General features: G+C 52.2%; 1 protein-coding gene across 1 annotated transcript in view; it reads left to right on the top strand.

The window, feature by feature from the left end:
- The window catches only part of vill (villin-like), a 106,382-nt gene that overhangs the window by 30,168 nt on the left and 50,168 nt on the right, over positions 1–26,046 (top strand). The window contains exons 2-8 of the mRNA XM_078231127.1: positions 5,519–5,608; positions 7,587–7,661; positions 11,351–11,547; positions 13,468–13,576; positions 19,926–20,036; positions 22,984–23,189; positions 23,692–23,770. Coding sequence (XP_078087253.1) covers positions 5,537–5,608; positions 7,587–7,661; positions 11,351–11,547; positions 13,468–13,576; positions 19,926–20,036; positions 22,984–23,189; positions 23,692–23,770 — 849 coding nt within the window. The 5' untranslated portion in view covers positions 5,519–5,536. The remainder of the gene's footprint in view (positions 1–5,518; positions 5,609–7,586; positions 7,662–11,350; positions 11,548–13,467; positions 13,577–19,925; positions 20,037–22,983; positions 23,190–23,691; positions 23,771–26,046) is intronic.

Below are 26,046 nucleotides of genomic sequence, written 5' to 3' on the forward strand. Positions count from 1 at the left end.
GGTGTGTGAGCCTGGGTGTGTGAGCCTGGGTGTACGAGCCTCGGTGTGAATGCCTGGATGTGCGGGCCTGGGTGTGCGAGCCTGGGTGTGCGGGCCTGTGTGTGAATGCCTGGATGTGCGGGCCTGGGTGTGCGAGCCTGGGTGTGTGAGCCTTGGTGTGTGGGCCTGGGTGTGAGTGCCTGGGTGTGTGAGCTTGGGTGTGTGAGCCTGGGTGTGCGAGCCTGGGTGTGTGAGCCTGGGTGTGTGAGCCTGGGTGTGTGAGCCTGGGTGTGTGAGCCTGGGTGTGTGAGCCTGGGTGTGTGAGCCTGGGTGTGTGAGCCTGGGTGTGTGAGCCTGGGTGTGTGAGCCTGGGGGTGTGAGCCTGGGTGTGTGAGCCTGGGTGTGTGAGCCTGGGTGTGTGAGCCTGGTGTGCGGGCCTGGGTGTGCGAGCCTGGGTGTGCGAGCCTGGGTGTGCGGGCCTGGGTGTGTGAGCTTGGGTGTGTGAGCTTGGGTGTGTGAGCTTGGGTGTGTGAGCTTGGGTGTGTGAGCCTGGGTGTGTGAGCCTGGGTGTGCGGGCCTGGGTGTGCGAGCCTGGGTGTGCGAGCCTGGGTGTGCGGGCCTGGGTGTGTGAGCCTGGGTGTGCGAGCCTGGGTGTGCGAGCCTGGGTGTGCGGGGCTGGGTGTGCGAGACTGGGTGTGTGAGACTGGGTGTGTGAGACTGGGTGTGTGAGACTGGGTGTGTGAGCCTGGGTGTGTGAGCCTGGGTGTACGAGCCTGGGTGTGAATGCCTGGATGTGCGGGCCTGGGTGTGCGAGCCTGGGTGTGCGGGCCTGTGTGTGAATGCCTGGATGTGCGGGCCTGGGTGTGCGAGCCTGGGTGTGTGAGCCTTGGTGTGTGGGCCTGGGTGTGAGTGCCTGGGTGTGTGAGCTTGGGTGTGTGAGCCTGGGTGTGCGAGCCTGGGTGTGTGAGCCTGGGTGTGTGAGCCTGGGTGTGTGAGCCTGGGTGTGTGAGCCTGGGTGTGTGAGCCTGGGTGTGTGAGCCTGGGTGTGTGAGCCTGGGTGTGTGAGCCTGGGTGTGTGAGCCTGGGTGTGTGAGCCTGGGGGTGTGAGCCTGGGTGTGAATGCCTGGGTGTGTGAGCCTGGGTGTGTGAGCCTGGGAGTGAATGCCTGGATGTGCGGGCCTGGGTGTGCGAGCCTGGGTGTGTGAGCCTGGGTGTGCGGGCCTGGGTGTGCGGGCCTGTGTGTGAATGCCTGGATGTGCGGGCCTGGGTGTGCGAGCCTGGGTGTGTGAGCCTTGGTGTGTGGGCCTGGGTGTGAGTGCCTGGGTGTGTGAGCTTGGGTGTGTGAGCCTGGGTGTGCGAGCCTGGGTGTGCGAGCCTGGGTGTGCGAGCCTGGGTGTGCGAGCCTGGGTGTGCGAGCCTGGGTGTGCGAGCCTGGGTGTGAATGCCTGGGTGTGCGGGCCTGGGTGTGTGAGCCTGGTTGTGCGAGCCTGGGTGTGCGAGCCTGGGTGTGCGAGCCTGGGTGTGAATGCCTGGGTGTGCGGGCCTGGGTGTGTGAGCCTGGGTGTGCGAGCCTGGGTGTGCGAGCCTGGGTGTGCGAGCCTGGGTGTGAATGCCTGGGTGTGCGGGCCTGGGTGTGTGAGCCTGGTTGTGTGAGCCTGGGTGTGAATGCCTGGGTGTGCGAGCCTCGGTGTGCAGGCCTGGGTGTGAGTGCCTGGGTGTGAGTGCCTGGGTGTGTGAGCCTGGGTGTGTGAGCCTGGGTGTGTGAGCCTGGGTGTGTGAGCCTGGGTGTGCGGGCCTGGGTGTGCGGGCCTGGGTGTGCGGGCCTGGGTGTGAGTGCCTGGGCGTGTGATCCTGGGTGTGTGAGCCTGGGTGTGAATGCCTGGATGTGCGGGCCTGGGTGTGCGAGCCTGGGTGTGCGGGCCTGGGTGTGAGTGCCTGGGTGTGTGAGCCTGGGTGTGTGAGCCTGGGTGTGTGAGCCTGGGTGTGTGAGCCTGGGTGTGAATGCCTGGGTGTGTGAGCCTGGGTGTGCGGGCCTGGGTGTGTGGGCCTGGGTGTGCGGGCCTGGGTGTGTGAGCCTGGGTGTGTGGGCCTGGGTGTGTGGGCCTGGGTGTGAGTGCCTGGGTGTGTGAGCCTGGGTGTGTGAGCCTGGGTGTGTGAGCCTGGGTGTGAATGCCTGGGTGTGTGAGCCTGGGTGTGCGGGCCTGGGTGTGTGGGCCTGGGTGTGCGGGCCTGGGTGTGTGGGCCTGGGTGTGCGGGCCTGGGTGTGTGAGCCTGGGTGTGTGAGCCTGGGTGTGTGAGCCTGGGTGTGTGAGCCTGGGTGTGCGGGCCTGGGTGTGTGAGCCTGGGTGTGTGAGCCTGGGTGTGTGAGCCTGGGTGTGTGAGCCTGGGTGTGAATGCCTGGGTGTGTGAGCCTGGGTGTGTGGGCCTGGGTCTGTGAGCCTGGGTGTGAATGCCTGGGTGTGTGAGCCTGGGTGTGTGAGCCTGGGTGTGCAGTCCTGGATGTTTGGGTTTGGGTTTGTGGGGTTGTGGCCTTGCCAGCGATGCCCACATCGCAGGAACAAGTTGCTGGGGGAATTTAAATTCAATTTTGAAGAAAATCTGCAGTTGCAGAATGGTCTAGTTTGGATCAGGGAGCGGCGCGGGCTTGGAGGGTCGAAGGGCCTGTTCCTGTGCTGTATTGTTCTTTGTTCTTTTGCCTTCCTGTTGGGAAATAAGGAAGAGCAGGTGACAGAAGTGTTAGTGAGGGATCACTTTGGGACCAGTGACCATAATTCCATTAGTTTTAAGATAGCTATGGAGAATGACAGGTCTGGCTAAAAAGTTAAAATTCTAAATTGGGGCAAGGCCAATTTTGATGGTATCAGGCAGGAACTTTCAAAAGTTGATTAGGGGAGTCTGTGGGAAGGCAAAGGGATGTCTGGTAAATGGGAGGCTTTCAAAAGTGTGTTAACCAGGTTGAGGGTAAACACATTCCTTTTAGAGTGAAGGGCAAGGCTGGTAGAAGTCGGGAACCCTGGATGACTCGGGATATTGAGACCCTGGTCAAAAAGAAGGAGGCGTACGATGTGCATGGGCAGCTGGGATCAAGTGGATTCCTTGATGAGCATAGAGGCTGTCAGAGTAAAGTTAAGAGAGAAATCAGGAGGGCAAAAAGGGGACACGAGATTGTTTTGGCAGATAAGGCAAAGGAGAATCCAAAGAGCTTCTACAAATACATAAAGGGCAAAAGTGTAACTAGGGAGAAAATTTCCTCCCTCAGTCTGAAAGACGTGCTGGTTAGACGCATTGGCCGTGCTATATTCTCCCTCAGTGTACCCGAACAGGCGCCGGAGTGTGGCGACTAGGGGATTTTCACAGTAACTTCATTGCAGTGTTAATGTAAGCCTTACTTGTGACAATAATAAATAGACTTTAAACTTTGAATAGGGCCTCTTAAGGATTAAAAAGGTCATCTATGTGCGGATCCACAAGAGATGGGTAAGATCCTAAATGAATATTTCTCATCAGTATTCACTGTTGAGAAAGGCATGGATGTTAGGGAACTTGGGGAAATAAATAGTGATGTCTTGAGGAGTGTACATATTTCAGAGAAGGAGGTGCTGGAAGTCCTAAAGTGCATCAAGGTAGATAAATCCCCTGGACCTGATGAAGTGTATCCCAGGACATTGTGGGAGGCTAGGGAGGATATTGCAGGTCCCCTAGCAGAGATATTTGAATCATCGATAGTCACGGGTGATTTGCCTGAAGTTTGGAGGGTGGCAAATGTTGTGCCTTTGTTTAAAAAGGGCTGCAGGGAAAAGCCTGGGAACTACAGACCGGTGAGCGTAACATCTGTAGTGGGTAAGTTGTTGGAAGGTATTTTGAGAGACAGGATCTACAGGCATTTAGAGTCGCAAGGACTGATTAGGGACAGTCAGCATGGCTTTGTGAGTGGAAAATCATGTCTCAAAATTTGATTGGTTTTTTGAAGAGGTAACCAAGAAGGTAGTTGAGGGCAGTGCAGTCGAAGGTGTCTACATGGACTTTAGCAAGGCCTTCGACAAGGTACCGCATGGTAGGTTGTTGCACAACGTTAAAAGTTTAGTTTATTTATTAGTCACAAGGCTTACATTACACTCCAATGAAGTTACTGTGAAATTCCCCGAGTAGCCACACTCTGGCGCCTGTTCGGGTACACTAAGGGAGAATTTAGCATGGCCAATGCACCTAACCAGCATGTCTTTCAGACTGTGGGAGAAAACCAGAGCACCCGGAGGAAACCCACGCAGACATGGGGAGAATGTGCAAACTCCACACAGACAGTGACCCGAGCCGGGCATTGAACCCAGGTCCTTGGGGCTGTGAGGCAGCAGTGCGAACCACTGTGCCACCAGTGGTGTGCCTCAGGGATTCGTGCTGGGTCCATTGTTATTTGTCATTTACATTAATGATTTGGATGAGAATTTAGGAGGCATGGTTAATAAATTTGCAGATCACACCAAGATTGGTGGCATAGTGGACAGAGAAGAAGGTTATCTCCGATTTTAACGGGATCTTGATCAATTGGGCCAGTGGGCTGACGAATGGCAGATGGAGTTTAATTTAGATAAATGCGAGGTGATGCATTTTGGTAGATCAAATCGGGGCAGGACTTACTCAGTTAATGGTAGGGCGTTGGGGAGAGTTATAGAACAAAGAGATCTAGGGATACAGGTTCATAGCTCCTTGAAAGTGGAGTCACAGGTGGACAAAGTGGCGAAGAAGGCATTCGGCATGCTTGGTTTCATTGGTCAGAACATTGAATACAGAAGTTGGGACATCTTGTTGAAGTTGTACAAGACATGGGTAAGGCCACACTTAGAATACTGTGTACAGTTCTGGTCACCCTATTATAGAAAGGATATTATTAAACTAGAAAGAGCGCAGAAAAGATTTACTAGGATGCTACCGGGACTTGATGGATTGAGTTATAAGGAGAGGCTGGATAGACTGGGACTTTTTTCCCTGGAGCGGAGAAGACTGAGGGGGTGATCTTATAGCGGTCTATAAAATAATGAGGGGCAGAGATCAGCTAGATCTAAAGGTACGGGAGTCTAAAACTAGAGGGCATAGGTTTAAGGCGAGAGGGGGGAGATACAAAAGGTCCAGAGAGGCAATTTTTTCACACAGGGTGGTGAGTGTCTGGAACAAGCTGCCAGAGGTAGTAGTAGAGGCGGGTACAATTTTATCTTTTAAAAAGCATTTAGACAGTTACATGGGTAAGATGGATATAGAGGGATATGGGCCATATGCGGGCAATTGGGACTAGCTTAGTGGTTAAAAAAAAGGGACAGCATGGACAAGTTGGGCCGAAGGGCCTGTTTCCATGCTGTAAACCTCTCTGACTCTATGAAAGCTATGTGTGGCTGTGGAACTATCATTCACAGCGAGCTGCTTCAGGGCAGTTAGGGATGGGTCTTCTCAATGTTGTGCCACATTCCAGAAAGAATAAAAATCACAATAAATACTCTGCATGATGTCATCTTAACCCGAACTCCATTTTCTTTGTGCTTGTTTGCAGTTGTGAACAGTAGTCGCCATGCCGACCGTAGTCGCTGAGGCCTTTCGGAACATCAGCACCAGTCCAGGCCTGCAAATATGGACCATCGAGGTAAGAGTGCTGAGGATTTTCTCCCCCCTGCTACTGCCCCACTCCCCACCCTCCCCCCTCCCCCTGCCCCACTCCCCACCCTCCCCCCTCCCCCTGCCCCACTCCCCACCCTCCCCCATTCCCCCCTTCCCCCTCCCCCTGCCCCCCACTCCCCCCTCCCCCCTCCCCCCACTCCCACCCTCCCCCCTCCCCCACTCCCCACCCTCCCCCATTCCCCCCTCCCCCCTCCCCCTGCCCCCCACTCCCCACCCTCCCCCCTGCCCCACTCCCCACCCTCCCCCTGCCCCACTCCCCACCCTCCCCCATTCCCCCTTTCCCCCTCCCCCGGCCCCCCACTCCCCACCCTCCCCCCTTCCCCTGCCCCACTCCCCACCCTCCCCCCGCCCCACTCCCCACCCTCCCCCCTCCCCCTGCCCCACTCCCCACTCTCCCCCCTCCCTCTGCCCCACTCCCCACCCTCCCCCATTCCCCCCTTCCCCCTCCCCCTGCCACCCACTCCCCACCCTCCCCCTGCCCCACTCCCCACCCTCCCCCATTCCCCCCTTCCCCCTCCCCCTGCCCCCCACTCCCCCCTCCCCCTGCCCCCCACTCCCACCCTCCCCCTCTCCCTCCCCCACTCCCCACCCTCCCCCCTCCCCCTGCCCCACTCCCCACCCTCCCCACTCCCCATCCTCCCCCCTGCCCCACTCCCTACCCTCCCCCTCCCCCCTGCCCCACTCCTACCCTCCCTTCTCCCCCTGCTCCACTCCCACCTTCCCCCCTCCCCCTGCTCCCCCTCCCCCTTCCCCACTTCACCCACTCTACCCCCACCCCCACTCCACCCCCTCCCCTCTCCCACTCCACCCCCCACCCCTCCCACTCCTCCCTCTGCCCCACTCCACTCCCTCCCCCACTCCAACCCCTCCCCGACTCCCCCCAATCCACCCCCCAACACTGCACCTCCTCCCCCACTCCACCCTCCTCCCTCCCCCTGCCCCACTCTACTCCCTCCCCAACTCCACCCGCACTCCCCCCAGTCTACCCCTTCCCACACTGCACCCCCTCCCCCCACCCCCACTCCACCCACTTCACTCCATCCCCCGCCCCCACTCCATCCCCTCCCCAAACCCCCCCCCCTTTCCACTTCCTCCCTCACTGCAAACCCCCATTCAGAGAATCATAGAATCCCTACAGTGCAGAAGGAAGCCATTCAGCCCATCGACAACAATCCTACCCAGGCCCAATTCGCATAACGCCACATTTTACCCTGCTAGTCCCCCTGACACTAAGGGGCGATTTATCACATCCAATCCACCTAGCCCTCACATCTTTGGACTGTGGGAGGAAACCGGAGCACCCGGAGGAAACCCACGCAGACACGGGGAGAATGTGCAGACTCCGCACAGACAGTGACCCGAGCCGGGAATCGAACCCAGGTCCCTGGCGCTGCGAGGCAGCAGAGCTAATCACTCCATCCCCCAGTCCCTCCCTCACTCCATCCCCCACTCCCTCCCTCACTCCATCCCCCACTCCTTCCTCCACTCCTATCTCCCACCCCATTTCCCTCCCATGTTTCCTCTTCCATCTCTGCTCCATCCGATTCCCCCACTCCCCCCTCCCCCCACAACTCCATCCCCCCTCCCCCACACGTAGGGTGGAATCGCGAGGGGCTAACACCACTTTAAAGCCAGGCCCTGCCCACTCTCTCAGCGGGATGCTGAAGATCCTATGGCTCTATTATGTGGAGGAGATAAGGATGATCTCCTCAATGTCCCGGTCAGTATTTATCCCTCAATCAACTCCACCACAAGTCAGACTCTGCGATCATTATCACATTGTCGTTTGTGGGATCTTGCTGTGCAGGAATTAGCCGCTGCGTTTCGTGCGTTACAACAGTGATTACACTTCAAAGGTGCTCGGCTGACGACAGAGTCCCGTGGTGGGGAAAGGTGTTATGTAAATGCAAGTCTTTCTGACGTGCCGAATGTATGTTTTACAGAAAATGGAGGTGGTCCCTGTCCCGCCCAAGGCTTACGGCACATTCTTCGAGGGTGACTGCTACCTGATACTGTCCGTAAGTATGAGGAAGAGAAATGGCGGCCAAAGCTGGACTCAGGAGGCGATATTAATAAGATCTGAATCTCGGTCGCCCCCTCTGACCAACCACGCACACCTGGACTAGTCCAGGGAGATGGTTCAACCCTAGAATCCCTACAGAGCGGCAGGAGGCCATTCAGCCCATCACATCTGCACCCAATCTCCAACAGAGTATCTTACCCTGGCCCTATCCACGTAACCCCACATATTTACCCCACTAATCCCCCTAACCTACACATCTTGGGACACTAAGGTGCAATTTAGCATGACCAATCCCCCTAACTGTACATCTTGGACTGTGGGAGGAAACCGGAGCACCCGGAGGAAACCCATGATGGAAGTGTTTGATTGCTCCTGTTCTCCCCATTATTTGTTATATTTATTTCTTGGACACGGGCGTCGCTGGCTGGGCCAACATTTATTATCCATCCCTGAACTGAGTGGCTCGCTTGGCCATTTCAGAGGGCAGTAGAGAGTCAACCACATTGCTGTGGCTCTGGAGTCACATGTAGGCCAGACCGGGTAAGGACGGCAGATTTCCTTCCCTAAAGGACATTCTTAGCGGATGGTTTGAGTTGGAGAGGTAAAAAGTGAGGAAAGAGATGTTTTTAGAGGAAGATTTTCCATTTGTGTTTCTTTGTTGAATTTTTTATGCCTTTTCCTGATGAGGAATGTCAGCTGTGGAGATTGGGAGGCCCCTCGTTTTATCCAATCCAACCCCAGGCAAATGGCCCCATGAGCTGGAAGCTGCTAACAGCCAGGCCAGTCTATCCCAATCCCAGACCAGTCCATCCCAATCCCAGGCCAGTCTATCCCAATCCCAGACCAGTCCATCCCAATCCCAGGCCAGTCTATCCCAATTCCAGGCCAGTCTATTCCAATTCCAGGCCAGCCTATCCCAATCCCAGGCCGGTCCACCCCAATCCCAGGCCGGTCTATCCCAATCCCAGCCCAGTCTATCCCAATCCCAGCCCAGTCTATCCCAGTTCCAGCCCAGTCTATCCCAATCCCAGCCCAGTCTACCCCAGTTCCAGCCCAGTCTATCCCAATCCCAGCCCAGTCTATCCCAGTTCCAGCCCAGTCTATCCCAATCCCAGCCCAGTCTATCCCAATCCCAGCCCAGTCTCTCCTAATTCCAGCCCAGTCTACCCCAGTTCCAGCCCAGTCTATCCCAGTTCCAGCCCAGTCTATCCCAATCCCAGCCCAGTCTATCCCAGTTCCAGCCCAGTCTATCCCAATCCCAGCCCAGTCTATCCCAATCCCAGCCCAGTCTCTCCTAATTCCAGCCTTGGATAGGCCAGCAACCCAATGCAGCAGAGATTCAATCACTTCCAGTTACACAAGGTGAGTTTGATGAACCTGCTGCAATGCGGGTGCTAACAGAAATGTGACTGATAAAGCTTCTGGATGATCACAAACCCCACTGCTTTGCTAAGTGGGGGGTGGGGTGGGAGGGGGCGCGCTGAGGGGGGAGGGGGGGGTGTGCTGCTTCTCGTAGCTGGTCCGGTTCCCCATTAATCAGCATTACTGGAACTTGTTGTCTGGATATGGGTGTCAAGCTGTGATTTACCAAGGTTAGACAAACTGACTCAGGCCTTTCAGCCCATCTCATCCGTGCTGGTATTTATGCTCCGCATGAGCCTCAAAATGGAGACTCTCTCTCCCTCTCTCTCTCTCCCTCTCTCGCTCCCTCTCCCTCACTCTCTCTCCCAGACTCTCTTTCTCCCTCTCCCTCACTTTCTCCCTCTTTCTCTCTCTTGGATTCTCTCTCTATTTCTCTCTCTTCTCACTCCCTCTCTCTCTCTCCCCCTCACTCGCTCCCTCTCCCTAACTCTCTCTCTCACTCTCCCTCTCTCCCCCACTCTCTCCCTCCCATTCCCTCATTCTCTCTCTCTTACTCTCTCCCTCTCTCTCCTTCCCTCTCCCTCCTCTATCTCCCTCTCCCTCATTCTCTCTCTCTTATTCTCTCCCTCCCTCTCCCTCATTCTCTCTCTCTTATTCTCTCCCTCCCTCTCCCTCATTCTCTCTCTCTTATTCTCTCCCTCCCTCTCCCTCCTTCTCCCTCCTTCTCCCTCCTTCTCCCTCCTTCTCCCTCCTTCTCCCTCCCTCTCCCTCCCTCTCCCTCATTCTCTCTCTCTTATTCTCTCCCTCCCTCTCCCTCCCTCTCCCTCCCTCTCTCTCCCTCTCCCTCCCTCTCCTTCCCTCTCTCTCCCTCCCTCTCCCTCCCTCCCTCTCTCTCCCTCTCTCTCCTTCTCTCTCCCTCTCTCTCCCTCTCCCTCCCTCCCTCTCTCTCCCTCTCCCTCCCTCCCTCTCTCTCCTTCTCTCTCCCTCTCTCTCCCTCTCTCTCCCTCCCTCTCCCTCCCTCTCTCTCCCTCTCCCTCTCTCTCCCTCCCTCTCCCTCCCTCTCTCTCCCTCTCCCTCCCTCTCTCTCCCTCCCTCTCTCTCCCTCTCCCTCCCTCTCCCTCCCTCTCCCTCCCTCTCTCTCCCTCCCTCTCCCTCCCTCTCTCTCTCTCTCCCTCCCTCTCCCTCCCTCTCTCTCCCTCTCCCTCTCTCTCCCTCCCTCTCCCTCCCTCTCTCTCCCTCTCTCTCTATTGCCTGTAACATCAGGGCTGTATCTCCCTCGGTGCTGAAGGGCCTCCTATTGGCCCTCCAGCTCCCGGCCACTGTCCTTCGTTCCAATCTGAGGCCGCCCTCTACCCACTAATCGGCCAGTTCTGGGAAAATCTCAGTTCCCCACACAGGGCGGGGTTCGATCCCCTGTTTGACCCCAACCCAAAATCCTTCCCCCTATCCCTGCAACCACCTCTTTCCCTCCAACCTTCTGAGACCTCTGCGTTCCTCTAATTCCACCCTCCTGGATTCTGAACACTCCAGAGTGGTCGTCAAGCTCCAAGTTCCAGATTTCCTCCCTAAACCTTCCCATTTCTCGAGCTCTCAATTCTGGTCGCCACACTACCAGAAGGATGTGGAGGCTTTGGAGAGGGTACAGAAGAGATTTACCAGGATGTTGCCTGGTCTGGAGGGCATTAGCTATGAGGTGAGGTTGGAGAAACTTGGTTTGTTCTCACTGGAACGACGGAGGTTGAGGGGAGACCTGATAGAAGTCTACAAGATTATGAGAGGCATGGACAGAGTGGATAGTCAGAAGCTTTTTCCCAGGGTGGAAGAGTCAATTACTAGGGGGCACAGGTTTAAGGTGCGAGGGGCAAGGTTTAAAGGAGATGTAGGAGGTAAGTTTTTTACACAGAGGGTGGTGGGTGCCTGGAACTCGCTGCCGGGGGAGGTAGTGGAAGCGGATACGATAGTGAGTTTTAAGGGGCATTTGGATAAATACATGAATAGGATGGGAATAGAGGGATATGGTCCCTGGAAGGGTAGGGGGCTTTAGTTCAGTCGGGCAGCCTGGTCGGTGCAGGCTTGGAGGGCCGAAGGGCCTGTTCCTGTGCTGTAATTTTCTTTGTTCTTTGTTCTCTCTCCCCATTTAGGACACCTGTTAAGGCCTAATTCTTCCACCAATCACCTGCTCTCATATCCCCACTGTGTCTAATTCTCTCAGAGTGTGCTCCTCTGGAATTCCTGAGGATGTTTCTGCCACACCAAGGCTGCTTCATGAAGGCCAGTTGTTGAGAGGAGATACTAATCGAGATCATGCTTTCCTCTGTGTAGATCAGTAAGACGGCCAGAGGGACATCCGAAGCCCTCCATTACTGGATCGGGAAGGAGTCATCCCAGGACGAACAGGGGGCTGCAGCGATGTACGTCACCCAATTGGATGACCAGCTCGGGGGAGGGCCCACTCAGTACCGCGAAACCCAGGGTTACGAGTCACCGGAGTTCAAAAGTTACTTCAAGCACGGCATTATGTGAGTAAAATCGCCGCAAGCGCCATATCCTTCCCCCAGCCGGCACTTACCTTTAGCTGTGTTCCTCTTTGAGCCACGTACCCCAGGAAAGGCCTCTCCAGCTTTACTGACATCAACCAAAGTTAGGTGGGTGGCACAGTGGTTGGCACTGCTGCCTCACAGCGCCAGGGACCAGGGTTCAATTCCCGGCTTTGGTCACTGTCTGTGTGGAGTTTGCACGTTCTCCCCATGTCTGTGTGTGCAGGTCAGTGGGACTAGGCAAAAAATGGTTCGGCACAGACAAGAAGGGCCAAAAGGCCTGTTTCTGAGCTGTAATTTTCTATGGTTTCTATGGTTCTATGGTGTCCTCCAGGTGATCTAGTTTTCTCCAAAGTTGCTTGGGGTCCTTAATTATGCACACCAAAGTTGCGTGGGTTCGGTTGATTGGCCATGCTAAATTGACCCTTAGTGTCAGGGGGATTAGTAGGGTAAATATGTGGGGTTACGGGAATAGGGCCTGGGTGGGATTGTGGTCAGTGCAGACATGATGGGCCAAATGGCCTCCTTCTGCACTGTAGGGATTCTAGAAGTTGTGAGGAGGACAGCAGAGAGGTCGCAAAAGATCGAGAGCGGTTAAGCGAGTGTAAAATTTAGGGAAGCGTGAGGCTAGTCTCTCTGGAAGGAACAGAAGTACAAAATATAATTGGGGGAAAGTTGTAGATGTTGTTGTTGAGGGGGATCTGGATGTACGGGTACAGGGAACACAAAAGGTTGGCAAGCAGGCACAGCAAGGCAGGTGAGTGGCCCATTGATCTTTATTGCAAGGCGATTGACGTACAAGAGTGAGGAATTCTCGCTACAGTTGTACAGGGTTTTGGCAAAAGCGCAGCTGGAATTGTGCGTGCAGGTCTGGTCGCAGTTTCAGGCCAGATAGACTTACCCTGGAGATAGGACTGCGAAGGTTCATTAGATTAGCCCTGGGGGGGGAGAAGGTTGTCCAGCTTTTGGTCATCACTTCTTACATTTCCTCTTTGACTCGGTGCCAATTCCTTTCTCTAATCACCCTGTGCAGTGTCTTTAGATTTGATTTGATTTATTATTGTCACATGTATTAACATACAGTGAAAAGTATTGTTTCTTGTGCGCTATACAGACAAAGCATACCGTTCATAGAGAAGGAAAGGAGAGAGTGCAGAATGGAGTGTTACAGTCATAGCTAGGGTGTAGAGAAAGATCAACTTAATGCGAGGTAGGTCCATTCAAAAGTTTGACAGCAGCAGGGAAGAAGCTGTTCTTGAGTCGGTTGGTACGTGGCCTCAGACTTTTATATCTTTTTCCCGACGGAAGAAGGTGGAAGAGAGAATGTCCGGGGTGCGTGGGGTCCTTGATTATGCTGGCTGCTTTGCCGAGGCAGCGGGAAGTGTAGACAGAGTCGATGGATGGGAGGCTGGTTTGCGTGATGGATTGGGCTACATTCATGACCTTTTGTAGTTCCTTGTGGTCTTGGGCAGAGCAGGAGCCAGACCGAGCTGTGATACAACCAGAAAGAATGCTTTCTATGGGGCATCTGTAAAGGTTGGTGAGAATTGTAGCTGACATGCTGAATTTCCTTAGTCTTCTGAGAAAGTAGAGACGTTGGTGGGTTTTCTTAACTATAGCATCGGCATGGGGGGACCAGGATAGATTGTTGGTGATCTGGACACCTAAAAACATGAAGTTCTCAGCCATTTCCACTTTGCTTTATGATGTTTAAAGGGGCCGTATAAACAGCCACTGCTGCTGTTTGCCTCTTGTTGCCTTGGTCTCTGAGGGCGGGGCTGGTCAGCGATGCAACATTTGGCAAGGAGCGGAAGAGATGATTACTGGCGGAAAAGCCCACACGGTGACTCCGAGCTATTCTCCTGGTTGGCAGTAACCATGGCGATGTTGTGATGATTACAGGTATAAGAAAGGAGGCGTGGCTTCTGGCTTCAAACACGTGGAGACCAATATGTACAACATCAAACGGCTGCTCCATGTCAAGGGCAAGAAGAATGTCACCGCCTCAGAGGTAAGCTGTGACTGCATCGCTGCAACGGTTAGGCCCACTCGCAGGCAACTTTGACAAGGTTAATCTGGAGGCCTACAGCAGGCTGAACATAGTAAAGACTTAACCTTTGTGAGAACCAGCTTAACCAGTGTGGGAACTGACTTAACCAGTGTCAAAACAAGCTTAACCAGTGGGGGAACTGACTTAACCAGTGAGGGAACCAACTTAACCACTGTGAAAACAAACTTAGTAAGAGGTTTAACAACACCAGGTTAAAGTCCAACAGGTTTATTTGGTAGCAAAAGCCACACAAGCTTTCGGAGCTCCAAGCCCCTTCTTCAGGTGAAGAATGGACTCCCTTCTCACCTGAAGAAGGGGCTTGGAGCTCCGAAAGCTTGTGTGGCTTTTGCTACCAAATAAACCTGTTGGACTTTAACCTGGTGTTGTTAAACTTCTTACTGTGTTTACCCCAGTCCAACGCCGGCATCTCCACATCAAAACAAACTTAACCAGTGCAAAAACAAACTTAACCAATGGGGGAACTGACTTAACCAGCGGGGGAACTGACTTAATCAGTGTGAGAACCAACTTAACCAGTATGAAAAAAAACTTAACCCATGTGAGAACCAACTTAACCAGTGTGAGAACTGACTTGACCAGTGTGGGAACCGACCTAACCAATGGCAGAAGTGCATCAACTGGTGAGGGAACTGACTTAACTAGAGATAGGACTGGTGAGGGAACTAAATTAACCAGTGAGAGAGCTGACTTAACCAGTGACAGGACTGGATTAACTGGGAAGCAAACAGACGTATCTGATGAGGGATGAACTGTGTTAAGCAGTGAGGGAGCTGGCTTACCCAGTTATGGGACTGGCTGTGTCAAACTCGCCTGAGACTATCCCACTGGATACGGGAATCTAAAACATGGCACAGAACACTGTCCTGTCACCATCTTTGAGTGTGATGTGGGCGTCGCTGGCCAGACCCACCGTTTATTGCCCATCCCCAATCGCCCCTAGAGAAGGTGGTGGTGAGCTGCCTTCTTGAACCGCTGCAGTCCCTGAGCTGTAGGTACACCCACAGTGCTGTTAGGGAGGGAATTCCTGGACTTTGACCCAGTGACTGGGCCAAAAGGAAAGGACGGTGAGTGGCTTGGAGGGGAACTTGCAGGTGTTCCCATGCATCTGCTACCCTTGTCCTTCTGGATGGGTTTAGGAGGTGCTGCCTAAGGAACCTTGGTGTGCAGTGCATCTTGTAGATAGTACACACTGCTGCTACTGAGCGTCGGTGGTGGAGGGAGTGGGTGTTTGTGGATGTGGTGCCAATCAAGCGGGCTGCTTTGTCCTGGATGGTATTGAGCTTCTTGAGTGTTGTTGGAGCTGCACCCATCCAGGCAAGTGGGGAGTATTCCATCACACTCCTGACTTGTGCCTCGTAGATGGTGGACAGGCTTTGGAAAGTCAAGAACAGTAATATGTTAACTGTTGGACTGTTTATTAGTGGTGTTAACTGATGGATAAATGTTGACCAGGACACTGGGGAGAAGCCCCCTGCCCACAGGGTCTTCCACATCCACCTGAGACGATCTTGGTATAATATTCTATCCAAGTGTTGGCACCATCCAGTGTACACTGGCTCTCTGAAGGAACATTCTACCTAATCCCACTCCCCTGCTTTATCCCCGTAACCTGGCACATTCTCTCTCTTCAGATAGCAATCCAATTCCCTTCTGAATACCTCGATTGAACCTGCCTCCACCCCCTCTCACATTCTCCAGATTCTCACCACCCTCTGGGTGAAAAAATTCTTTCCTCACTCGAGAACCGATGTGGAGTTTGTCCAGTGGTTGCACCAGCCCTGGATGGCAAGCATTACAGCAGCACACACACACATACTCACACACACACACTCACACACATACTCACACACACACACTCACACACACGCTCACACACACACACATACTCACACACACACGCTCACACACATACTCACACACACACACACTCACACACACGCTCACACACACACACACATACTCACACACACACACTCACACACATACTCACACACACACACTCACACACATACTCACACACACACACTCACACACACGCTCACACACACACACATACTCACACACACACACTCACACACACACACACTCACACACACACACACACACTCACACACATACTCACACACACAGACTCACACACACACTCACACACACTCACACACACACACACACACTCACACTCACACACACACTCACACACACTCACACACAGACACACACACACACACTCACACTCACACACACACATACTCACACACAGACACACACACACACACACTCACACACAGACACACACACAGACTCACACACACACTCACACACACACAGACTCACACACAGACTCACACACAGACACACACACACAGACTCACACACACACAGACACACACAGACTCACACACACAGACACACACACACAGACTCACACACACGTACCCACACACAGACTCACACACAGACTCACACACAGACACACACACAGACTCACACACACACAGACTCACACACACAGACACACACACACAGACTCACACACACAGACACACACACACAGACTCACACACACACAGACTCACACACACACAGACTCACACACACAGACACACACACACAGACTCACACACACAGACACACGCACACAGACTCACCACACACAGACTTACACAGACTCACACACACAGACTCACACACACACACACACACACACAGACACACACACACACTCACACACAGACACACACACACACAGACTCACACATACACACACACACACTCACACACAGACTCACACACACAGACACACACTCACACACAGACACACACACACATACTCACACAGACACACACACACAGACACACACACACAGACTCACACACACACACACACACACACACAGACACACACACACAGACTCACACACACAGACACACACACACAGACTCACACACACAGACACACACACACAGACTCACACACACAGACTCACACACACACAGACTCACACACACAGACACACACACACAGACACACACACACACAGACTCACACACACAGACACACGCACACAGACTCACCACACACAGACTTACACAGACTCACACACACAGACTCACACACACACACACACACACAGACACACACACACACACACACTCACACACAGACACACACACACACAGACTCACACACACACACACACACAGACACACACACACACACACAGACTCACACACACAGACACACACTCACACACAGACACACACACCCACACAGACACGCACACAGACACACACACACAGACACACACACACACACAGACTCACACACACACTCACACACAGACACTCACACACAGACACACACACACAGACACACAGACTCACACACACACACAGACACACACACAGACACACAGACACACAGACTCACACACACACACACACAGACACACACACACAGACACACTCACACACAGACACACACACACAGACTCACACACAGACTCACACACACACAGACACACACACACACACACTCACACACAGACACACACACACACACACACACATACTCACACACAGACACACACACACAGACTCACACACACACACACACACAGACACACACACACACACTCACACACAGACACACACACACAGACTCACACACAGACAGACACACACACACACACAGACACACACGCAGACTCACACACACAGACACACACAGACTCACACACACACACAAACTCACACACAAAGACACACACTCACACACAGACACACACACCCACACAGACACGCACACAGACTCACACACAGACTCACACACACACAGACACACACACTCACACACAGACACACACACACACAGACTCACACACACACACACACACAGACACACACACACACAGACTCACACACACAGACACACACTCACACACAGACACACACACCCACACAGACACGCACACAGACACACACACACAGACACACACACACACACAGACACACACACACTCACACACAGACACTCACACACAGACACACAGACTCACACAGACACACACACACAGACACACAGACACACAGACTCACACACACACACACACAGACACACACACACAGACACACTCACACACAGACACACACACACAGACTCACACACAGACTCACACACACACAGACACACACACACACTCACACACAGACACACACACACACACTCACACACAGACACACACACACATACTCACACACAGACACACACACACAGACTCACACACACACACACACAGACACACACACACACACACACTCACACACAGACACACACACACAGACTCACACACAGACAGACACACACACACACACAGACACACACGCAGACTCACACACACAGACACACACAGACTCACACATACACACAGACTCACACACACGTACTCACACACAGACTCACACACAGACACACACACACACATACTCACACACAGACACACACACAGACTCACACAGACTCACACAGACTCACACACACACTCACACACAGACACACACAGACTCACACACACAGACACACACACACAGACTCACACACAGGCTCACACACAGACACACACAGACTCACACACACACAGACTCACACACACAGACACACAGACACACACACACACAGACACACACACACACAGACTCACACACACACAGACTCACACACACAGACACACACACACGCAGACTCACACACAGACACACACACAGACTCACACTCACACACACACTCACACACACAGACTCACACACAGACTCACACTCACAGACACACACACACACACAGACACACACACACTCACACACAGACACTCACACACAGACACACAGACTCACACAGACACACACACACAGACACACAGACACACAGACTCACACACACACAGACACACACACACAGACACACTCACACACAGACACACACACACAGACTCACACACAGACTCACACACACACAGACACACACACACACTCACACACAGACACACACACACACACTCACACACAGACACACACACACATACTCACACACAGACACACACACACAGACTCACACACACACACACACAGACACACACACACACACACACTCACACACAGACACACACACACAGACTCACACACAGACAGACACACACACACACACAGACACACACGCAGACTCACACACACAGACACACACAGACTCACACATACACACAGACTCACACACACGTACTCACACACAGACTCACACACAGACACACACACACACATACTCACACACAGACACACACACAGACTCACACAGACTCACACAGACTCACACACACACTCACACACAGACACACACAGACTCACACACACAGACACACACACACAGACTCACACACAGGCTCACACACAGACACACACAGACTCACACACACACAGACTCACACACACAGACACACACACACAGACACACACACACACAGACACACACACACACAGACTCACACACACACAGACTCACACACACAGACACACACACACGCAGACTCACACACAGACACACACACAGACTCACACTCACACACACACTCACACACACAGACTCACACACAGACTCACACTCACACACAGACTCACACACACACACTCACACACACACACTGACACACACACACTGACACACACACACTCACACACAGATTCACACGCACAGACCCACACACACACAGACTTACACACACACACTCACACACACACTCACACACACACACACTCACACACACGCACTCAGACACTCACACACACACTCACACACTCACACACACGCTCACACACACACACTCACCACACACAGACTCACACACACAGACACACACACAGACTCACACTCACACACTCACACACACACACTCACACACACACACTCGCCACACACAGACTCACATGCACAGACTCACACACACTCACACACTCACACACACTCACCACACACACTCACACACACACACTCACACACTCACACTCACACACACTCACCACACACACACACTCACCACACACACTCACACACACACACTCACACACTCACACTCACACACACTCACCACACACACACACACTCACCACACACTCACACACACACACACTTTAGCTGTGCTGTGTGACAGAGATGCTGGGAGGGGTGAGGGTGAGAGGACTAGAGCTTTCCTTCACAAAGATCCATACATGGAATATTAAAGAACTGTTTCTTCTGTTGCTTCAGGTGGACATTTCCTGGAACAGCTTTAACTCAGGCGATGTGTTTCTCTTGGATTTGGGGAAGACCATTGTACAATGGAACGCACCCAAAAGCAACAGGACCGAGAGGTTAAAGGTCAGGTGGAGTACAGCGACGGAATGGAAACCCCTTTCTCTTGAATGAACCTAGAATGAAAATAAGAACATTAGAAACAGGCGTGGGCCATTCGGCCCCTCAAACCTGCTCCACCGTTCATTCAGATCATGGCTGATTAGACTGTGGCCTTAACTCCACCTCTGCACCGTTCCCAAATTCCTTAATTCCCATAGTGTCCAAAACTCTAAGCTTTGAATAAACTCAACAATGGAGCTTCCAGAACCATCTGGAGTAAAGAACTCCAAAGATTCACAACCCTCTGAGCGAAGACATTTCTCCTCATCACAGTCCAAGATGGCCGAACCCTTATCGTGAGAAAGTGTCTATTCTCTTCAACCAATGGAAACAATCTCTCAGCATCTTCCCAGTCCAACCCCTTCAGAATCTTATATGTTTCAATTAGCTCAGCTGTCATTTGCTTTGATTTGACTTGATTTATTATGGGCCAAGTGTGGGCAACTGGGACTTAGTGATTTAAAAAAAGGGGCGGCATGGACAAGTTGGGCCGAAGGACCTGTTTCCATGCTGTAAACCTTTATCACTCTATGACTCTATTGTCACATGTTTTAGCCTACAGTGAAAAGTATTGTTTCTTGCGCGCTGTACAAAGCATACTGTACATAGAGAAGGAAAGGAGAGAGTCCAGAATGTAGTGTTACAGTCATAGTTAGGGTGTAGAGAAAGATCAACTTAATGCAAGGTAGGTCCATTCAAAAGTCTGATGACAGCAGGGCAGAAGCTGTCCTTGAGTCGGTTGGTATGAGACCTCAGACTTTTGTATCTTTTTCACGAAGGAAGAAGGTGGAAGAGAGAATATCCGGGGTGCGTGGGGTCCTTGATTACGCTGGCTGCTTTGTTGAGCAGCGGGGAGTGTAGACAGAGTCAATGGATGGGAGGCCGGTTTGCGTGATGGATTGGGCTACATTCACGACCTTTTGTAGTTCCTTGCGGCCTTGGACAGAGCAGAAGCCAGACCGAGCTGTGATACAACCAGAAAGAATGCTTTCTATGGAGCATCTGTAAAAGTCAGTGAGAAAAGGATGTAATTGCATTAAAAGCCATTCAGAGAAGGTTTGCTTGACTCATTCCTGGGAATGAGGGGCTTATCCAATGAGGAAAGGTTGAACAAGTTGGGCCTGTACCCACTGGAGTTTAGACAAATGGGAGTTGATCTTATTGAAGCCTATAGGATACTGTCGGGACTTTGATAGGGTGGGTACGGAGAGGATATTTCCTCTTGTGAGAGAGACTATCCCGGAACTCTACCACCTCACTCGCCACGGAATCGGAGCAGTGAGGGTCCGACCACGGAAATCTGCGTTGACCTCACAGGGATGCAGTTTCAGAATAAGAGCTCTGAGACGTGGAGAAATTTCAGAGGGCTGTGGATCTTTGGAATACTCTAAGACTGGGTGAACAGTCGTTGAGGATACGATTGATTTCTGGGGACAGTGCTGTCAGGTGGAGTTGAGCAAGATCAGCTCTGAACCTATTGAATGGTCCTTGTTTTTATTTCCTCTTTGGCAAGGCCAGCATTTGTTGCCCATCCTTAATTGCCCTCAAACTGAGTGGCTTGCGAGGCCATTCAGAGGGCATTGCTGTGACCCAGGAGTCACATGTACGGGTTGGACCAAACGAGGACGGCAGATTTCCTTCCGTGAATTTGCTTTACGACAATCAGTGATGGTTTCTGTCACTATTCCAGATCTTATTCATTGAATTTCAATCCACCAGTTGCCGCGGTGGGATTTGAACCCGTGTTTCTTTCTCATTCATTCATGGGACATGGGCGTCGCTGGCTGGGCCAGTATTCATTGCCCATCCCTAGTTGCCCAAGGGCAGTTGAGAGTCAACCACATTGCTGAATGAGGGGGGATCTCATAGAGACTTATAAAATTCTAACAGGACTAGACAGGGTAGGTGCAGGGAGGATGTTCCCGATGGTGGGGGACTCCAGAACCAGGGGTCACAGTCCTAGGATTCGGGGTAGACCATTTAGGACGGAGGTGAGGAGACATTTCTTCACCCAAAGAGTGGTGAGCCTGTGGAATTCATTACCACAGGAAGTAGTTGACTCTCACCAATTTTTACAGATGCACCATAGAAAGCATTCTTTCTGGTTGTATCACAGCTTGGTATGGCCCCTGCTCTGCCCAAGACCGCAAGGAACTACAAAAGGTCGTGAATGTAGCCCAATCCATCATGCAAACCAACCTCCCATCCATTGACTCTGTCGACACTTCCCGCTGCCTCGGAAAAGCAGCCAGCATAATCAAGGACCCCACGCACCCTGGACATTCTCTCCAGACTCTTCCTTCGGGAAAAAGATACAAAAGTCTAAGGTCATGTACCAACCGACTCAAGAACAGCCTCTTCCCTGCTGCCGTCAGACTTTTGAATGGACTTAGCTTGCATTGAGTTGATCTTTCTCTACACCCTAGCTATGACTGTAACACTACATTCTGCACTCTCTCCTTTCCTTCTCTATGAATGGTATGTTTTGTCTGTGCGGCGTGCAAGAAACGATACTTTTCACTGTATGTTAATACATGTGACAATAATAAATCAAATCAAATCAAAAAATTGATGCCAAAACATTGAATGTATTCAAGAGGCGGCTGGATATAGCACTTGGGGCGAACGGGATCAAAGGTTATGGGGAGAAAGCAGGATTAGGCTATTGAGTTGGATGATCAGCCATGATGGTGATGAATGGCGGAGCAGCTCGAAGGGCTGAATGGCCTCCTGCTCCTATCTCCTATGTTTCTATGTTTCAGAGCCATGCGCTTTGGCTGAGCGAGCCATTCAAGGGCGACTAGGGATGGGCAACAAATGCTGGCCCAGCCAGTGAGGCCCTCGTCCTATGGGAGGATAAAAGAGACTTCCTTAAGGCGGGATGTTTCCTCACTCTCTCTCTCTCCCATAGGCCCTGATCCTTGCCCAGGATATTCGGGATAGGGAACGTGGAGGGAGAGCTGAGATTGGAATTGTTGACGGCGATCGGGAGGATGACCATCCTGAGCTGATGAAGATAATGGTGGCCGTACTCGGGGAGAGGCGAGGGGAGCTGAAGGAGGCAACCCCTGACGCCAGGGCCGACCAGCTCCAGAAATCCAACGTCAGGCTTTACCAGTAAGTTACCAAGGCATGTCCAGCAATAATCAGACCAGGATAGAGCGGCACGGTGGCACAGTGGTTAGCACTGCTGCCTCTCAGTGCCAAGGACCCGGGTTCGATTCCCGGCTTGGATCACTGTCTGTGCAGAGTCTGCACGTTCTCCCCGTATCTGCATGGGTTTCCTCCCACAGTCCAAAGGCGTGCTGGTTAGGTGCATTGGCCGTGCTAAATTCTCCCTCAGTGTACCCGAAAGACGCCAGAGTGTGGCAACTAGGGGATTTTCACAGTAACTTCATTGCAGTGTTAATGTAAGCCTACTTGTGACACTAATACAATAAATAAACTTTAAACTTTAACCCTGGGGGGCGGGAGGAGGGGGAAGTTTAACAGAACTCAGGTAATTTCTGTAAAATTGTGGTCCTCGGGGGGATAGACTCTCTTTAAACACGTGTCTGGTAGTTGTTACTCATTCACCCCGTCTGTAACATTCACCCCATCTCTCTTTCTCTCTCCACAGTGTTTCAGATGCTACAGGAAGCCTGATGGTACAGGAAGTGGCCACGCGACCTCTGACCCAGGATCTCCTGAAACATGAGGTAAGTCGTGGGGCTTGTTCATTTGTCTACAGATGGGTTCCCGTAAGAGAACGGAGACAAGAAACCATCTAATTTATTAACTAAACTCCATCGCCACCTTAGCTGAACCATGGGTGAAACATTCCTGATCCCAGACTGGGTGACTGTTCCCATGAATCCCGGATTCCAGGTGATATTCCCAATCCTGGACTCTGAATCACCATTCCCAATTCCATATGCTGGGTGATCATTTTGTGATAATTGACTCCAGGTAGTGAATTCCCAATCCAAGATTCCAGGTGACCCCAATTTATGGATCCCCAATCCTGAATTACAGGTGACTGCGGGTAGTGAATTCCCAATCCCAGGTGACTCCGGCTAATGAATTCCGAATCCCAGATCCTAGGTGACTGCAGCTAATGAATTCCCAATCCTGGATTCTAGGTGACTGTTTCCCAACTTCAGGTGGTGAATTTGAACGCCAGCACTGTCGAGTTCCGGATGCCGGATAGTTGATGACCACCCGTTCACCATCCCGGACTCCAGGTGACCATTCCTGATCCTGGAATCCAGGCAAACACTCCCAATTTCAGGGGTGCGGGTGATCATTTCCTGGTCTGAGACTCCTGGTGACAAAATCCCCATCAGAGACTCCAGATGAGTTCCCAATCCCAGTTAACAGATGAGCGTTCCTAATTCCAGACTCCAGGTGAATCCTTCCTGATGCCGGTCGGTGTGTATCGCCTTTTCTTTCCCAACATTGGGGACTGGCTGGTAATTCAGGAACAGAAATCCCGGCCAATTTCCTTTCCTTCTTCGATCCCAGGACCTAGCTAGATGGCAGCGAGACCATCGTAAACTCTTTATCCTCACCCTGGCAGTCACATTCCCACAACGCACAGTCGAGGGATCAAATCAGAACCTCTCTGATTCACATTTTTTGAATTCTTTGTTTTATTCACTTGTGGGACATGGGCGTCGCTGGCTGGGCCAGCATTTATTGCCCATCCCTAGTTGCCCTTGAGAAGGTGGTGGTGAGCTGCCTTCTTGAATCGTTGCAGTCCACGTTCTGTGGGTTGACCCACAATGCCGTTAGGGAGGGAATTCCAGGATTTTGACCCAGAGACTGTGAAGGAACGGCGATATATTTCCAAGTCAGGATGGTGAGTGGCTTGGAGGGGAACTTGCAGGTGGTGGTGTTCCCAGGTATCTGCTGCCCTTGTCCTTCTAGATGGAAGTGGTCGTGGGTTTGGAAGGTGCTGTCTAAGGATCTTTGGTGAGTTGCTGCAGTGCATCTTGTAGATAGTACACACTGCTGCTACTGAGTGGTGGAGGGAGTGGGTGTTTGTGGATGTGGTGCCAATCAAGCGAGCTGCTTTGTCCTGGATGGTGTCAAACTTTTTGAGTGTTGTTGGAGCTGCACCCATCCAGGCAAGTGGGGAGTATTCCATCACACTCCTGACTTGTGGCTTGTAGATGGTGGACAGGCTCTGGGGAGTCAGGAGGTGAGTTGCTCACCACAGTATTCCTAACCTCTGACCTACTCCTCACAGAGTTCAGCATCCAAATCCAAATCAATGCTTCACATTCAAATAAATTGAATGGGGTTCCAACTGACCTTGATGAGGACTGTGGGACAGTGATGGAGGAACCTTTTTTGGGAGAGCAGGGAGTATAATGCGATATTCATTCACCAAACCTTTGTTACTCTGAGAGTTGGAGGTAATCTTCCTTCACTTCTCGTCATTACGGTCTGAAGCTTCCCATTCTCCAAAACCTTCCATCTCTCTTGAATCGTTGTGTAAAGCCTAAAGCTTGGACCATCAACGATCAACATGCTCTGAATGCCTTGAGGACTCCCTGCTCCTAATCAATCAAACTGAACCCCGACTTAGCACCGCATCCGTACAAGGATCAGCCAATCCGGTTACTCCCCCTCACATCCCGAACCAAACCTCAATTAATTCCCAACTTTTCCTGATGTAATTTCCAACAGCTGGTGAATGGATCTGCCGGCCATGTGTAAGGGCAGGTTGGTGATAAATTAAATCGCCACAAGGATTAACGTCTGTAAGATTCCTGGCAGGAACTGAAACTTCTCACTATTGCTCATCAACTCAAACATCGCAACTACTGTAAAACAACACTCTTCTGAGAATTAAGTTGAAATGGGAACATTCTCCATTGAACCTCTATCCCTGTCCAGCTTCAACTACTGCTGGCACAGTGGACAGTGAAGGAAGTTACCTCGGATTGCAACGGGATCTTGCTCAATTGGGCCAGTGGGCTGACGAATG

Source organism: Mustelus asterias, chromosome 2, assembly GCF_964213995.1.
Source record: "Mustelus asterias chromosome 2, sMusAst1.hap1.1, whole genome shotgun sequence".
NCBI lineage: Eukaryota > Metazoa > Chordata > Chondrichthyes > Carcharhiniformes > Triakidae > Mustelus > Mustelus asterias.